The 17035-nt window shown below is 45.5% G+C and overlaps 1 protein-coding gene across 1 annotated transcript; it reads right to left on the reverse strand.

Moving 5' to 3' along the window:
• Positions 1-1512: 1512 nt before the first annotated feature.
• LOC122452461 (tumor suppressor candidate 2-like) lies at positions 1513-2196 on the reverse strand. Its single transcript, XM_043486091.1, has one exon. The coding sequence runs from the start codon at positions 2059-2061 to the stop codon at positions 1729-1731; it is 333 nt and encodes a 110-aa protein (XP_043342026.1). The 5' UTR covers positions 2062-2196; the 3' UTR covers positions 1513-1728.
• Positions 2197-17035: the final 14839 nt, after the last annotated feature.

The following is a 17035-nucleotide window of genomic DNA, read 5'->3' on the forward strand; positions in this document are numbered from 1 at the left end:
AACCAGTCTGTTGGTCCATGTCCAGTTCTAACTGTTGCTTCCTGACCTGCATACAGGTTTCTCAAGAGGCAGGTCAGGTGGTCTGGTATTCCCATCTATTTCAGAATTTTTCACGGTTTATTGTGATCTACATAGTCAAAGGCTTTGGCATAGTCAATAAAGCAGAAATAGATGTTTTTCTGGAACTCTCTTGCTTTTTTTAATGATCCAGCGGATGTTGGCAATTTGATCTCTGGTTCCTCTGCCTTTTCTAAAACCAGCTTGAACATCTGGAAGTTCACGGTTCACGTATTGCTGAAGCCTGGCTTGGAGAATTTTAAGCATTACTTTTACTAAGCGGTGAGATGAGTGCAACTGTGTGGTAGTTTGAACATTCTTTGGCATTGCCTTTCTTTGGGATTGGAATGAAAATGGACCTTTTCCAGTCCTGTGGCCACTGCTGAGTTTTCCAAATTTGCTGACATATTGAGTGCAGCACTTTCACAGCGTCATCTTTCAGGATTTGAAATAGCTCAACTGGAATTCATCACCTCCACTAGCTTTGTTTGTAGTGATGCTTCCTTTTTTTTTTTTTGCAGGGTCTACAAATAACTTTATTGAACAAATAACACAACAGCCTTCCTAGGTTGAGGACTACCCTCCCCAAGCCATTTCTCACACGCTTAAAGCACAGAGTTTGCACAGTAAGGAATAAAAAAAAAAAAATCATTTCTATGTAGAAATCAGACTCTGCCCCCAACAACATCATGGACTAAACTATTTACAAGCTTTCACATTTTAAGTATTCCTATTATGGTTGTTCTCTCCTTTCCGCCCCTATCCAGGGGCTCCAGTACTTTTCTTTTGATTGATCCTGAAGGGAGGGGTATACTGTAGGAAAAAGGGTGGTGGGCTCCTCAGAGCTACTGGCACCAGCCCTAGGGTGCTGTGCCTCACCACAGGGTGGCGGATGTGTAAGGGCAAGGGGGATTAGATACAGTAGGTGGGATGGGGCACAGGCATCCAGAGCCCTTCCTGATCCCCATCCTATGCCCTCTCAACTTGGGGTGGGGGGGGGAACTAGTTGCAGTGGGGAGGGATCGGGCCAGCCCTGGGTAGAGGGAGAAACCTCCCACACCAGTCCCTATTCCTATTAACAGCCAGCAAATTGTTCATCCATCTGGGGCTGGGAACAAATGGGCAGGTGGGCAGGAAAAATCAGGCTTGTTCTGCCCCCAGCCTCTATCCAACACAGGAGGAATCGAGGTAGCAAACGGCTAAAATGCTCCAACGAGAGGGTAAAGGAAGTGAGGGAAAGGAAGTTCCCACTTTTGTAGAGCTCCCATTGCCCTGGGGCTGGAAAAAGGCAGACCTTGCTTGTAAAGTGCTGCAGCCTCTAGCAGGGCTGGGCCCTAGGCAAGCTTGGAAGAATGCAGGCCAGGCAGGGGCACAGGAACCAGGCATTCCTGACCAGCATGTGCCCTGCCATGCTCCTTGTAGGGACTGCTGGGAAAGGTGGACTGGTAACTTCGCCATTAGCCCTCACCAGCTTCCAGCCACCTCTGGTCCACATACAAACCAATACCCAACCAGCACTGTAGGACTGCCCTGCTCACAGCTGAAGGTTCCAGGCCAGTGGAGTTTATTCACTGTTGTGGCCCCAGCCTAGGTTCCTCAGTGGAAGCCACACCTTGAGCCTGGGGGTGTCTTGCTGGGGCAGGGGGTGTTTATGCCTGCCACCCCCCAGGCTCACACCTCATAGAGGATCACAGGGAAATCCACGTGGATGCGGGGGGGATCCAGCTTCACGGTGCCCTGAGGAATCAGGTTCTTATGCACCCGCCTCAGCTTGGCCCGCTTCTGCCCGTTCTTGGTGACGATTGTCTCCTCATAGAATTCGTGAGCCAGATCCCCATCCTCGTCATAGAACATGGAGCCGCGGCGCGTGAATACGAAGGGGGGCACGACTCGGCCTCGCGGTCGCACCAAAGCTTGCTCAGCGACCGCCGCCTCTGGGCCACCGCCCCCCGCCGCCGAGGTGAAGGGCCACAGGCCCTGAGCTTTGGAGCCGCTGGCGCCCATGTCAGGGCCGCCGGCGCATGGCGGGCCCCGCGGTAACTTCGCTCTTACAAGGCCGTCGGCGCCACCATGCCCTGCCTGGGCCTTGGCTTGCAGATGCCGCCGCCGCCGCTGCCTCCGCCTTCCGCAGGCTCCGCTGTCTCCGTGATGCTTCCTAAGGCCCACTTGACTTCACATTCCAGGACGTCTGACTCTAGGTGAGTGATCACACCATGGTGATTATCTGAGTCGTGAAGATCTTTTTTGTACAGCTCTTCTGTGTATTCTTGCCACCTCTTCTTAACATCTTCTGCTTCTGTTAGATCCATACCATTTCTGTCCTTTATTGAACCCATCTTTGCATGAAATGTTCCCTTGATATCTCTAATTTTCTTGAAGAGATATCTAGTCTTTCCCATTCTATTTTTTTCCTCTATTTCTTTTCATTGATCACTGAGGAAGGCTTTCTTATCTCTCCTTGCTATTCTTTGGAACTCTGCATTCAAATGAGTATATCTTTCCTTTTCTCCTTTACTTTTCGCTTCCCTTTTTTCTCGGCTATTTGTAAGCCCTCCTCAGACAGCCATTTTGATTTTTTGCATTTCTTTTTCTTGGGGATGGCCTTAATTCCTGTCTCCTGGACAATGTCACAAACCTCCATCCATAGTTCATCAGGCACTCGGTCTATCAGATCTAGTCCCTTAAATCTATTTCTCACTTCCACTGTATAGTCATAAGGGATTTGATTTAGGTCATACCTGAATGGTCTAATGGTTTTCTCCACTTTCTTCAATTTCAGTCTGAATTTGGCAACAAGGAGTTCATGATCTGAGCCACAGTCAGCTCCTGGTCTTGTTTCAGGCCAAATTTCCCTGTTACTCCAGGTGTTTCTTGACTTCCTACTTTTGCATTCCAGTCCCCTATAATGAAAAGGACATCTTTTTTTGGTATTAGTTCTAGAATGTCTTGTAGGTCTTCATAGAACTGTTCCACTTCAGCTTCTTCAGCATTACTGGTTGGGGCATAGACTTGGATTACCATGCTATTGAATGGTTTGCCTTGGAAACGAACAGAGATCATTCTGTCATTTTTGAGATTGCATCCAAGTACTGCATTTTGGACTCTTTTGTTGACTAAGATGGCTACTCCATTTCCTCCAAAGGATTCCTGCCCACAGTAGTAGATATAATGGTCACCTGAGTTAAATTCACCCATTCCAGTCCATCTTAGTTCACTGATTCCTAGAATGTCAATGTTCACTCTTGCCATCTCCTGTTTGACCACTTCCAATTTGCCTTGATTCATGGACCTAACATTCCAGGTTCCTATGCAATATTGCTCTTTACAGCATCGAACCCTACTTCCATCACCAGTCCCATTCACAACTGGGTGTTGTTTTTGCTTTGGCTCCATCCCTTCATTCTTTCTGGAGTTATTTCTCCACTGATCTCCAGTAGCATATTGGGCACCTACCAACCTGGGGAGTTCATCTTTCAGTGTTCTATTTTGTTGCCTTTTCATACTGTTCATGGGGTTCTCAAGGCAAGAATACTGAAATGGTTTGCCATTCCCTTCTCCAATGGACCACATTCTGTCAGAACTCCCCACCATGACCCAGCTGTCTTGGGTGGCCCCACACAGCATGGCTTAGTTTCATTGAGTTAGACAAGGCTGTGGTCCATGTGATCAGATTGGCTAGTTGTCTGTGATTGTAGTTTCAGTCTGTCTGCTCTCTGATGCCCTTTCTCAGTGCCTACCATCTTACTTGGGTTTCTCTTACCTTGGACATGGGGCCTCTCTTCATGGCTGCTCCAGCAAAGCACAGCCACTGCTCCTTACCTTGGAAGTTGGGTAGCTCTCCTCGGCAGCCGCCCCTGCCCTCAGGTGCGGGGCAGCTCCCCTCAGCTGCTCAATGGACATGAATTTGAGCAATTTCTGGCAGACAGTGGAGGACAGAGGAGCCTGGAGTGCTGCAGTCCATGAGGTTGAAAGAGTTGGACACGACTTAGTGACTGAACAACAATATACGAACCACATCTTCTTTATCCATTCATCTGTTGATGGACGTTTCAGTGGTTTCCGTGTCTTGGCTATTGTAAATAGTGCTGTCATGAACATGTATGTTTTGAATTACAGGAAGTGGCAACCCACTCCAGTACTCTTGCCTGGAAAATCCCATGGATGGAGGAGCATGGTAGGCTACAGTCCATGGAGTCACAAAGAGTTGGACACAACTGAGCGACTTCACTTTCTTTCTTTTGTCCAGATATATGCCCAGGGGTGGGATTGCTGGATCATATGGCAACTCTATTTCTAGTTTTTTGAGGAACTTCCATACTGTTTTGCATAGTGACTGCATCAGCTTCCATTCCCACTAACAGCATAGAAATGTTCCCTTTTCTCCACACCATCTCCACCACAACAAATATTTCTTGAGCACCTACTCTTTGTCAGGCATTGTGCTAAACCTTGGGGCTAGAGAAATGAACTATGGATGCGGATCTCAGATAACTCAGTCTAGTTGGCAAGACCAACAACATATGTGAAGATAGTAAGGTACACAAGTTTGCATGCTAGGGGACCCAGAGGAGGGGCCCTCCATCCCTGCTTGTAGACTCAGGCAAGATTTCTCGAGGAACTAGTTTCTAAGCTGAAACATGAGGGACACAAATATAGAACGATTTAAAAAACATTCATAGTCACTATCATCATAATCAGCGTTGTCAAAATAACTGACATTTATTGAGCCTTCACTGAGTGCCAGAGACTAATCTGAGCGCGTTACACATCTTCTCATCCAGGACTCGTGAGATCCCTGTGAGATAGACGCTATTCATTACCCCTATTTAGGGATGAAGAAACACAGGCTAAGAGTGTTCACAAGATTTGTGCAAACTGACAAGACCAGGGAGGGACACAGTCAAGATTCAAACTAGGTCAGATGGAGCTTAACCTTTATGTCCCTATGTACCATACTAGAGGTCAGAAAGAAGTATTCTTAAATCCCATGACATGCATGTTTGCATACATGTGCGTGTGTGTGTGTGTTGGTTCGGGAGGACATTTGGTTAGCCCACTGGAGGATGTTTTTCAGTCTGCCCACAGTACTCCCCAGCATCACTGCAACTGCCCACACCCTCAAGCTCGGCCCTCCTGGCCCTGGACTGGGCCGATCCTTCAGTGTAAATCTGGTGCTCCGAAGGGCCAGAGCACCAAAAAGCAAAGCAATGTCCAGAAGGACCAGAGGCATCATCTCCCTTTTCCTAAGTTCTCCTCGTCCCCCAGCCCCTTCTGAGACACCAGCCCCAGGAAAAGTAGGGGCTGGGGCACAGAACCACATGGCTGACTCTGAATTATTTGCCAGGATAGTTCATGTGAAGTCCCACATCTATCATCACCAAGTCTCCCAGTTAACAAACCGGGACAGTTAGCCAGAAATAAATGCATGAAACTCATTCTCCGAAAGAAGCAGCATGGAGTCCCATGGTGGGCTGTAGACCAGCTCTGCCATTAACTGCTGCAAGGTCTCAGGGTCTTCATCCACAAAATGAGGGGTCTTGTCCATGCAAACCTAAACACAAGGCAAGAAAGGGGGGACATGCACTCCTGGATGATTGCTTACCTTCCTGGGAGCCCCACGAGATCAGGATGGAAAAGATGAGGGTGGGCCTAGATGAGCAGTAAGGAGATGGCACGTGATCGAAGCAGGACAGGCCTGGGTTTCTCCCTCCCAGAGAATTAGGGCAGGGAGAGACAGCAGAGTTCCTGGAGCTGTTCACAAGGGGAAGGGGTGAGTGTGGTTAAAGCAAGTCTTAGGACCCTACCCTGGACTCCCCTAGGGCAAGCTGCTCTCTGTAACCCATGCCAACAGCAGGGTGAGACCTCGGATCTCCAGGTACACACCACGGGTTCAGAGAATGCAGACACAGCCCCAAAATAAAGCAGCAACAGAAGCAATTCTTCTGGTAATTGAATTCAAGATCTTCCTTAAACTTGAAGGTGAAGCTGATTAGAGTTAGAATAATCAAATAAACAAAATATGTTTATACTCCTGCTTCACAGGGTAGATAATCCACTTAGAAACAATACCCCAAGAGGAGGCACAGGATGGAAATATGCAGAGCTCCCAAACCAGATTATAATGATTCTGGGGGAGATGGACTCATTGTAGGTTAGAAGGAGAACTAAAGTATTTTAGCTACTGTCCTAATATTTAAGAATGCCAGCAGAATCTGGTCCTTCCAAACCTATCCTGAACATCAAGCCAGAGATCAAAGGCAGCCCAGCAACTGACAAACAGTAGTAACAAAGGGTAGAGAGGTTCTTTAAAAACAAAATCGGAATTGAATACTGGTACATTATACAGGCCTTATTGAGATTTCACCAATTTTACATGCACTCATGTGTGTGGTGTGTATCTTCTTCTATGCAGTTTTATCACACGTGTGCCTGCATGATAAGTTGCTTCAGTCATATCTGACTCTTTGAGACCCTATGGACTGTAGCCCACCAGGCTCCTCAGTCCATGGGATTCTCCAGGCAAGAATACTGGAGTAGGTTGCCATGTCCTCCCCTAGGGGATCTTCCCGACCCAGGGATCGAACCCGCGTCTCTTATGCCTCCTGCATTGGCAGGTGGGTTCTTAATCACTAGCCACACCTGGGAAGCCCAGTATCACATGTGTAGATTCATGTGCCACAGTCAAGATGAAGAATTGCTCCCATCATACCTCATACTACCTTTTTATGATCACATCACACCCCTCTTCTCCTCTTAAACCACCCCTCCTCCTCTAACCAGTTCTTTGTACAATCTGTACAGTTTTGTCATTTTGAGAATGTTGTATAAACAAAATCATGCAGAAGTGACTTTTGAAATCGGCTTTTTTCACTCAACACAATGCTCTGAGAGCCATCCAAGTTGTTGCATGTATCACTAGTTCATTCCTTTCTGTTGTTGAATTGTGTTCTGTGGTGTGGAGGGACCAGATTGTCTAACCATCCACCCTCTGAATGACATTTTTGGTTGCTTCCACTCTGGGGCTATTACAAATAAAATTGGTCATTCATGTACAGGATTTTATGTGAACATAAGTTCTCATTTCTTTGGGGTACATGTCTAGAAAGATGACTGCAGGATCATATGGTAAGTATATGCTTATTTTTTAAGAAACAGCAACTGGGACAAATAAACAGGCACATCTGGGAAGTGCAGACAACTCCAGCACATGATCAGAGGCGGCCACTAAGTCTGGCCAGGTCCAACTGGGAAAGCGACTGATACTTATCATGCTACAGAGACTGAGATGTCAGCTGACACAGCGGGAAATGGGCAAAAACAACTGGATGGAAGAGCTATCTGAACTGCAGAGCTATTTCAAGCAATCTAGAGAGAACTTAGAAACAAATTTTAAATAGCAAAGTAATATTTTCCTCCAATAAACCCCTAAACATGCTAGAAAGATGGGTTGCCCAGATGATTTTCAAGACTTAAGCACATTCTGGTAAATCAGAGCCCTGCGCATAAAGAATGCAATCAGAAGAACTCACCTGTTCACTAAGGAGCTGCATCATGATCCAGCCCCAACCTGCCCTGGCTCTGCCTCCCTGGACCGGAGGGGCAGCCACGTGGAAGGCACCAGACTGCTCAGTCACTCTCTCAGCAGGCATCAGTGGAGGCTCACGTGCCCAGCAATGTGCTAGGCGTCTGATTCAACCTAGAGGAACCAGTAGATGGTCAATATCCGGGAGGAAAACAAGAGAATGTTGAGGGCTGTCCAAGGTACCTTGAGAAAGTTAGCATCTTCACCAGACAGCATTTCTTAACAGAGGGCAGACAACAGGACGTGTGGAGAAGGCAGGTGTTGGGGGCCTTAGGGACAGTGGCTACCTCTGATTGAGGACTTGGTCACCGTCAGACATCAGCAGTGTGCTGAGCATTTGACAAGACAAACGGTCCCTGACTTAATGATGGTTTAACAATGATTTTTTTGACTTTATGATGGTACAAAAGAAACCCTTCAGTAGAAACCCTTCTTGAGATTTAGATTTTGATCTTTTCCCTGGCTGGTGACATGCAATCTGATACCCTCTCACTTCTTACCATGCAAACATTTTATATTTCACTTTCAGTACAGTTACAATCAACTACATGAGATATTCAACACTTTATTATAAAACGGGCTCTGTGTTATATGATTTTTCCCAACAAAGGCAAATGTTAAGTGTTCTGAGCACATTTAAGATAGGCTAGGCTAAGCGATGCTATTCAGTAGGTTATGTTAAATGCATTTTTGACTTCAGATATTTTCAACTTATGATGGGTTTATTGGGATGTGACCCCACTGTAAATTGAGGAAGACTTGAAATTTAATAATGTAAGTTTCATGCAGTATATACTTAACGAGTTATCTCCTATGTGCCTAGATGACTGAAAAAGACACTGATTTCTCAAGATGAGGGAGCGACTTGGACAAGAGACTAAAGTGTCCTTGGATAGTCCCAATCTGGCATGGCTGGTGCTTTTCTGCTTATCCTGAGCTGGATATTATGGCAGTGATTCAGTGATTCTCCATGGAGAGGGGTGGGGAAATTTGATCTCCAATGTGGGACTTACATAGAGACTGAAAGAACATATTCAAATGATATTATAATTCTATGTTTGGAAAATTAATATTATTTTATAATAAAAATTACATCCAGTTGGGCTTGATGAAATGTTCTCAGCTAGTGCAGATACATAGAACAAAGAGCATAAAGTTCTGGGGTGAGATGCTGCTGAATCTCTGAAAGGGTGTGTACTATTTTTATGGTCATCACAAAGAAAATCTGAATGAAAAGAAAACAAACAAAAAAACCATTATATTATCAGGTTACTATATTCGCCCTGCCCCTGCCCACTTTCTCAGATAGACTCTTCCAACCTAAGCCAAAGAGCACAAGCTCTGGCCCACCAGTCAGGGGCCCTTCGAGGCCACCTATCCCATCTTTCTCTGACACTGTCCCCTCCTCCAATAAGCCCTTTGTGGATGTCCACATGTTTCCCTTTTCTCTGAAGGTTCTGCAAGAAAAATGCACCATGTATTTTGGAAACTAACTGAAGCTGGCCCTGGCTGAAAAATCCTTTCTTTTGGTGAACTTGTCAGAAGGTTGGTCTGGTAGTGAGGGTCCTGCCACATCAAGCAATCCCTTCAGCAAATCTGGTAGTAGTAGGATAGGAAGGCTGGGCAGTGGGAAACTGTAGGGCCTCCATCCTGTCGCACCCACTAAACGCATCTGGCAGCTCCTAGAATGTTCCAAACCTCAATCAGAGGAAAAGGAGCGAGATCAGCTTCTCTTTGTCCTTAAGAAAAAAAAGATACATTCCAGATAATTTCACTGTGATGAAAGAGGAAGAACCGCTGAAGTAGCAAAGGAAATAAATTAACGCCATCTCAGCTAAAATCACACACAATTAAAACCTGGATCTGAGTGTACTTTTCTTTGCGGAGAGAGCATCTTGAAAATGACATGCATTAGTCATCTCCTCCAGCCACCCTCCTCAGCGTGTGGGGAGGTCATCTCTGACACTGTGTGGGGGGATGGGGGCAGGGAAGAAGAGGGGCTGTGTGCCGGACCTGGGGCCTCAGCTTCCTGTTCTTCCATCTGGAGTCTGAAAGTCCCACTCCTCTGGGATGGGAGTGTCCTAGTGAGCAAGGGGCAACTTGTTCCAGAGGCTGTCTCACGGGTGGGACCCATCTAGAAGAATCAGGGGTCTGGGGTCTGTGAATGAATGTGCACCATTAGCCATTCGGGCAGAAGCAGACAGAAGTGACCCAAGATGCCCGGCTGTCTGCCAGGGTCCTGGTCTGCAAGGAGCTCAGCACTTGTAGGGGGGATCACCGCCTCAGGTCGTGCCTTCAGGCAGACCAGCCTCCCTCAGCTCGGGAAGTGATGGACTAATTTACAGCTGAGCTCTCTTCTTTCTCCTGCTTTTCTCTTCCCTCCTTTCAAAATTTTTCTTCTCCCAGAAAAGAAAAGGAACCCCGCCCCCGACCCCCAGCAAAGGAGATGCATTTACAATGCCTGAAGAAAAGATAGAAAAGACTTTACGACGCCAAAGGCTAAGGGGTTCCCACATACAGAAGCTGGTGACCGGTGACAGGCTGTTCTTCATCTCCCCCGAGGTTAAAACAGGAAGAAATGTGGTTTGTGGCAGGAGGAGCAATAAGGATAAAACATAAGGATGAGTTTTCTGACAGTGAAGATTTTAATCCCTTTGACAAGTGGCTCTCAGGGATAATGGGATGGGGAGGCAGGGGAACTGCAGAGGCGGAGGAAAGCGAAGAACAACAAAAAAGACACAGCAGACTTTGACCAGAGGACATGGGGCTGAGTTGGTGGAACCCATAAGGACCAAGGGAGGCCACACACTGACCACTCCCTGCACAGAACCGGGAGCTTAGAGTCAATTTTGTCCAAGCTGCTTATCATGCGAGACAATGCCTTGGGACAGGAGAATGGGCCAAGCTGAACTCTGCCTGAAGAAGCATTTAATCCAGGGATAGGACAGTGCCCATGCCTTCCTCTGTCATCCGTCATTTTAAGGCTTAAGCGTCAAAACTTAGGGTCCAGGATGCTTGCTTTAGGCTGCTTAGCAGCGCTGGGAGCAGGGTGAGGAAAGCTGCCTAGAGCCGAAAGTTAAGGAGGTGCCCACTCTCGAGGGCCTGCAAGTGCAAGGTCAGCATCTCAGAGTGGCGGTGCTGGTGCTGTAGTCCCTAAGTCGTGTCCGATTCCTGTGACCCCACGGACTGTAGCCCATAGGATTTTCCAGGCAAGAATACTGCAGTGAGTTGCCATTTCCTTCTCCAGGGGATCTTCCCCACCAGGGATCAAACCCAAGTCTCCTGTACTGAAGGCAGATTCTTTTTCTTTTTTGAAGGCAGATTCTTTACTGACTGAGCACCCAGGGAAGGCATGTGAGAGTGGGTACTGCCTTAAATTTTGCTCCCTAGGCAGCTAGCTTGCCTCATTCTAGTACTAGCCTTGCTGCTCAGTCCCCTGCCTTTGCTCTTCAACGTGTTTCTGGATGGGAAGCACATAATAGCTTTGATGAAGCTACAGTCCCAGCAGGGTCATCTAGACTCATCAGTTTTTACCAATTCACTTCTCCCTAACGCTATGGAGGCGAGATGGAAAGGACAAAGTCAGACAGAGCTGAAATCACCCAATCAATAAGGCTGTTTGATCCAGGGAACAACTCAAACACTTACCCCTGCCCTGAGCACCCAGGGTACAGACTACCACCGAAGCAGACAGGGGCTGCAAGGGGCAGGGAGATATATGGGAGGATTCTGTATTATGTACAGAGAGCATCTGAGAAGTCTGCCATGAGCAAGGTCCTCTGTTGAGCACTCTGGGGAAATAGTAATGAATGAGACACTTCCTTGAGGGAGCTAATAATTTAAGTAGGAAGGCAGGATACCCAGATAAAATAAATTTTCAAAGTGCAAATGATTGCAAATAAACATAAAGTGGCAAAAATAAGACTATTCCTGCAGAAGAGAAACAGAGGAGTGATCAGAATCATGAGTGAATCAGAAAGCTTCCTGCTAGGAGCTGAATTTTATCCATGGTTTATAAATACGTAGTGTTCTCAAAGTGTGTTCCTCAGAATCACTTAAAGAACAGGTCAGAATTGCAGTTCAGGAGCCCCACTTCAGATCTATGTGGGATCCAGGAAAGTGCATTTTAATCAGTTGCCCAGGTGGTTCTTTTGTATGCACAGTTTCAGAAGCATGAGTTTAGAAAGCAAAATTAGACCCAGGCACTGGCTGCTGAGACAGACCTTAGGAGTGATCTCTGGAGAGTCCTGTGAGCTCTAAGATCTGTTGGAATTAATTCAAATATTGGAAGTAAGACCATAAAGAATTCCTTCTCTGAGAGAAAATAAGAAAGAAAATACAGGTGTTATGAATAGCCAAAGCAGTCTTGAGAAAGAAGAATGGAGCTGGAGGAATCAACCTTCCTGACTTCAGATTACATTACAAAGCTACAGTCATCAAGACAGCATGGTACTGGCACAAAAACAGAAATATAGACCAATGGAACAAGATAGAGAGCCTGGAAATAAACCCATGCACCTATGGGCACCTTATTTTTGGCAAAGGAGGCAAGAATATACAATGGGGCAAAGACAGCCCCTTCAATAAATGGTGAAATGGGAAAACTGAATAGCTACATGTAAAAGAATGAAATTAGAATACTTCCTAACACCAGACACAAAGATAAACTCAAATTGGATTAGAGACCTAATGTAAGACCAGAAACTATAAAACTCATAGAGGAAAACATAGGCAGAATACTCGATGACATAAATTATGGCAAGATCCTCTATGACCCACCACCCAGAGTAATGGAAATAAAAAGAAAAGTAAACAAGTGGGACCTGATTAAACTTAAAAGCTTTTGCACAGCAAAGGAAACTATAAGCAAGGTGAAAAGACAACCTTCAGAATGGGAGAAAATAATAGCAAATGAAACAACTGACAAAGGATTAATTTCCAAAATATACAAACAGCTCACACAATGCAATACCAGAAAAACAAACAACCCAATCAAAAAGTGGGAAAAAGACCTAAACAGACATTTCTCCAAAGAAGACATACAGATGGCTAACAAACACATCAAAAGATGCTTAACATCGCTCATTATTAGAGAAATTCAGATCCAAACTACAATGAGGTATCACCTCACACCAGTCAGAATGGCCATCATCAAAAAGTCTACAAACAGTAAATGCTGGAGAGAGTGTGGAGAAAAGGGAATGCTCTCACGCTGTTGGTGGGAATGTAAATTGATACAGCCACTATGGGAGATTCCTTTAAAAACCAGGCATAAAACCACCATATGACCCAGCAATCTCACTTCTAGGCATATACCCTGAGGAAACCTAAATTGAAAAAGACTCAGGTATCCCATTGTTCATTGCAGCGCTCTTTACAATAGCTAGAACATGGAAGCAACCTAGACGTCCATGAATGGATAAAGAATGAATGGAGTGGATGAATGGATAAAGAAGCTGTGGGACATATACACAAGGGAATATCACTCAGCCATAAAAAAGAACACATATGAGTCAGTTCTAATGAGGTGGATGAATCTAGAACCTGTTACACAGAGTGAATAAGTCAGAAAGAGAAAGATAAATATCATATACTAACACATATATATGGGATCTAGGAAAATGTTACTGAAGAATTCATTTACAGAGCAGCAATGGAGAGACAGATGTAGAGAATAGACTTATGGACATGGGGAGAGGGGAGGAGAGGGTGAGATGTATGGACAGAGTAACATGGAGACTTAGCCATGTTAGCCAACAGGAATTTGCCGTGTGGCTCATGAAGCTCAAACAGGCTCTGTATCAACCTAGAGGGGTGGGATGGGGAGGAAGATGGGGGGAGGGTCAAGAGGGAGGGGATCTATGTACACCTATGGCTGACTTCTGCTGAGGTTTGACAGCAAACACCAAAATTCCGTAAAGCAAGTATCCTTCAATAAAAAAATTAATTAATTAAAAAAAAAGAAAATATAGGGGTTAGAGACAGTGCCAAGAGAAAAGGACAGGATTAGACTAGAGGGAGTCCCAGTTTCTTTGCCCTGCCAACCACTTCTGAAATAAAATGTTCATAAATGAACAGAGTCTGATTGGCAAAGAAAAAAATCAGAGAAGTCATGCCATGGAAAAAACCTGGATTTGAGTAAACACTTTATTTTTAACATGTGAGACTGAGTCAACTCCTAGGCAGGTTGATAAGAAGTCCAGGGTCCCCAAGGAGGAGACACGGGTCTGGGGCTCTCAAGGAGGAGACAGATGTCTGGAATTCTCGAGGAGGAGGAAAGGACAAACATCTTTTTTTCTCGACATTCCTTAGTCTTAGTTACATAAAACTAATTAATTTTTCTTAATAATTTTTTATTAATACTTTTGCTCCAGTTTCATGAAATCTTATGTGTGTACTATGTTGTGGTGTTCAATGTATATCTTACCACGGTCTCTATCAAACCATGGCCATTTATTCCAAAGATTCTGCAAATAAGATACTTATGAGGATCTTCATAGCTTAAGGTGAAAGGTGTTAAGCCTAGAACTGATGATTACACAGCAAACAACTCAATTTGAACTCTGTACTAAGGATTATATAACAACAATATATCCTACTTGAGGACAGTTTTTCCTTCCTGGAAACCTTCTGACTAATCCTGATATCTTAGAATGTATATTATGGGAATGGGTCTAGTAAAATCTTTCTATTGTTAAGTTCTAATCTTGTTAGAACTTACTTAGCTTATATGCTTATTTAACTTATATGCAGAGTACATCATGAGAAATGCTGGGCTGGATGAAGCACAAGCTGGAATCATGATTGCTGGGAGAAATAACAATAACCTCAGATATGCAGATGACACCACCCTGAGGCAGAAAGTGAAGAAGAACTAAAGAGCCTCTTGATGAAGGTGAAAGAGGAGAGTGAAAAAGCTGGCTTAAAATTCAACATTCAAAAAACTAAGATCATGGCATCCAGTCCCATCACTTCATGGCAAATAGATGGGGAAACAGTGGAAACAGTGAGAGACTTTATTTTTCTGGGCTCCAAAATCACTGCAGGTGGTGACTGCAGCCATGAAATTAAAAGACACTTACTCCTTGGAAGAAAAGTTATGACCAACCTAGACAGCATATTAAAAAGCAGAGACATTACGTTGCCAACAAAGGTCTGTCTAGTTAAAGCTATGGTTTTTCCAGTAGTCGTGTATGGATGTGAGAGTTGGACCATAAAGAAAGCTGAGCGCCAAAGAATTGATGGTTTTGAACTGTGGTGTTGGAGAAGACTCTTGAGAGTCCCTTGGACTACAGGGAGATCCAACCAGTCCACCCTAAAGGAGATCAGTCCTGGGTGTTCATTGGAAGGACTGATGTTGAAGCTGAAACTCCAATACTTTGGCCACCTGATGTGAAGAGCTGACTCATTGGAAAAGACCCTGATGCTGGGAAAGATTGAAGGTAGGAGGAGAAGGGGACGACAGAGGATGAGATGGTTGGATGGCATCACCGACTCAATGGACATGAGTTTGGGTAAACCCTGGTAGTTGGTGATGGACAGGCAGGCCTGGAGTGCTGTAGTCCATGGGGTCGCAAAGAGTCAGACACGAGTGAGCGACTGAACAGCAACAATGGAGGGAAGGGGGAGACTCTGTAGCCCCCTCTGTGGCTCCCTCCTTTCCCCCAAAAGAGCGTTTCTCCCAGGAATCTTCTGAATACGTTAAATTAAACAGAATGGGATTTGGTTACCATTTTGCCCAGTTTAGCTGTTTTATATTATATTATATACTCAAAGTCAATTTAACAAATACAGAGTGCAGGTGTCTCACTTAGAGTCATTAAATATGATGTTTATGGTGTTTATACTTATTTCTATAAAAAGCTGGGCACCAGGACCTTGGTGAGAATTATAATTTCCATCATCACATTGTTTCTGGGCAAAAACAGACTCAACCTACATCACTTTCCCTGCAGTACCTTTTCCAGGAATATAACCCAAGATACATTTGAGGACTCCCTGCAGTTCCACTCAGTTCCACCATCTGCAGTGTCCTCTTGCCTCTCTGGTTCTCTGGGCTCCATGGGTCCTGGGAGCTCCCTGAAGGCAGGGGCCAGGGGAAGATCCAGTTTTTGTGGGGCCCTCTTAAGAAAAAGAACAAATACAAAATTAGGCCCAATGGTTTTATTTCTTTAGAACTAGAAAAACCACAACAATTTATGTGAACCTTGGAAATTCAGGTCCTTTTCTTCTGATACCTCTTCATTCAGTTCACCAGAAATGCTTGCATAAAAATGCTTGCTGTTTGTAAACCAACCTCCCCTCCCTTCCTCCCCTCAAGTGAACAACCATAAAGCTTTAACTTCATCAGCTTCATCGAGAATCTGCCTCTGGCAGGGACCCCGTGTTCTCCTTTCACCGTTGTTCCCCAACAGACAGAATATAGGGCTCTGTACTTCTTGTGCCCAGGCAGAGAGTGATCAGAGAGTGACGGACACCCCACACCAGTGTCTCAAAGCAGCTTTCAACCACCACTTGAATCAGAATCACCTAGAGACTCTGCCAAACTGTAGATTCCAAGAACTAGAGGATCTAACTCTGGGGTAGGACCTGTGAGTCTGCATTTGCACACATGCTTAAGCCTGAGGACCACCGCTCTGGGGCCACACTCTCTATGGAGCTGAGTCCTCAGCGACTCCAAAGGCCTCATTCAGGGCCTCCTGAGGTGGGGGCTGAGCAGAGGCTGCAGCCAACAGCGGGGGGTCCGTTGAAAGAGGTGGCACCAACCTGCAGTCTCCCTTCTCTAACTTGGCTCACCGCCAGGCTCCAGGAGCACCCCTTCTCTCCTCATCGCCCTCCCCCACACAAACAGCATGCTTCCAGCTCAGTGTCTGACTCTTACAGGAAAGAGCCAAGCGGACTTGAGCTGAGAATCATTTGTAGCGGTGTGTAATCCGGCATCCTTCTCCCAAGACACTCTGAGGTCACAGAGTCCCAGGCTTCTGGCAGTAGTGATGCACAGCTAAGCCTAGAGATTAAATCTGGAGGTCAAAAGGTCACTCCCCAGGCCATTAAATCTCCCGGGTAATTACCTAAGAGCTTCCAAAGGACTGAGTTGAGTGCCCATCTTTCCCCAGGAAAGTGTCTGGTCCGGAATGGAAGCCATGGAAGACGAGTTGAGAGAGAGAGAGACGGCCATTTACTGAGATGTGCTACATGCCCGATAACATGCTCGCTGCCAGACACACGTATCCCTGTGACATCTCACAACAATCCTCTGAGTCCCAGTGAACGCGCTTATCGCTACCCTCATCTTAAAGAGGTGGTGCAGGCTAGTGGTTCAGAGTTAGGACTCCATCATCAGATACCCTGAGTTAGATCTCAGCTCTACTATGTACTGGTTACATAATTTTAAAC

Source organism: Cervus canadensis, chromosome 13 (genome assembly GCF_019320065.1).
Source record: "Cervus canadensis isolate Bull #8, Minnesota chromosome 13, ASM1932006v1, whole genome shotgun sequence".
Taxonomy (NCBI): Eukaryota; Metazoa; Chordata; class Mammalia; order Artiodactyla; family Cervidae; genus Cervus; species Cervus canadensis.

Coding starts and splice junctions, on each gene's coding strand:
- LOC122452461 (XM_043486091.1), bottom strand. CDS start 2,061: ATGGGCGCCAGCGGCTCCAAAGCTCAGGGCCTGTGGCCCTTCACCTCG.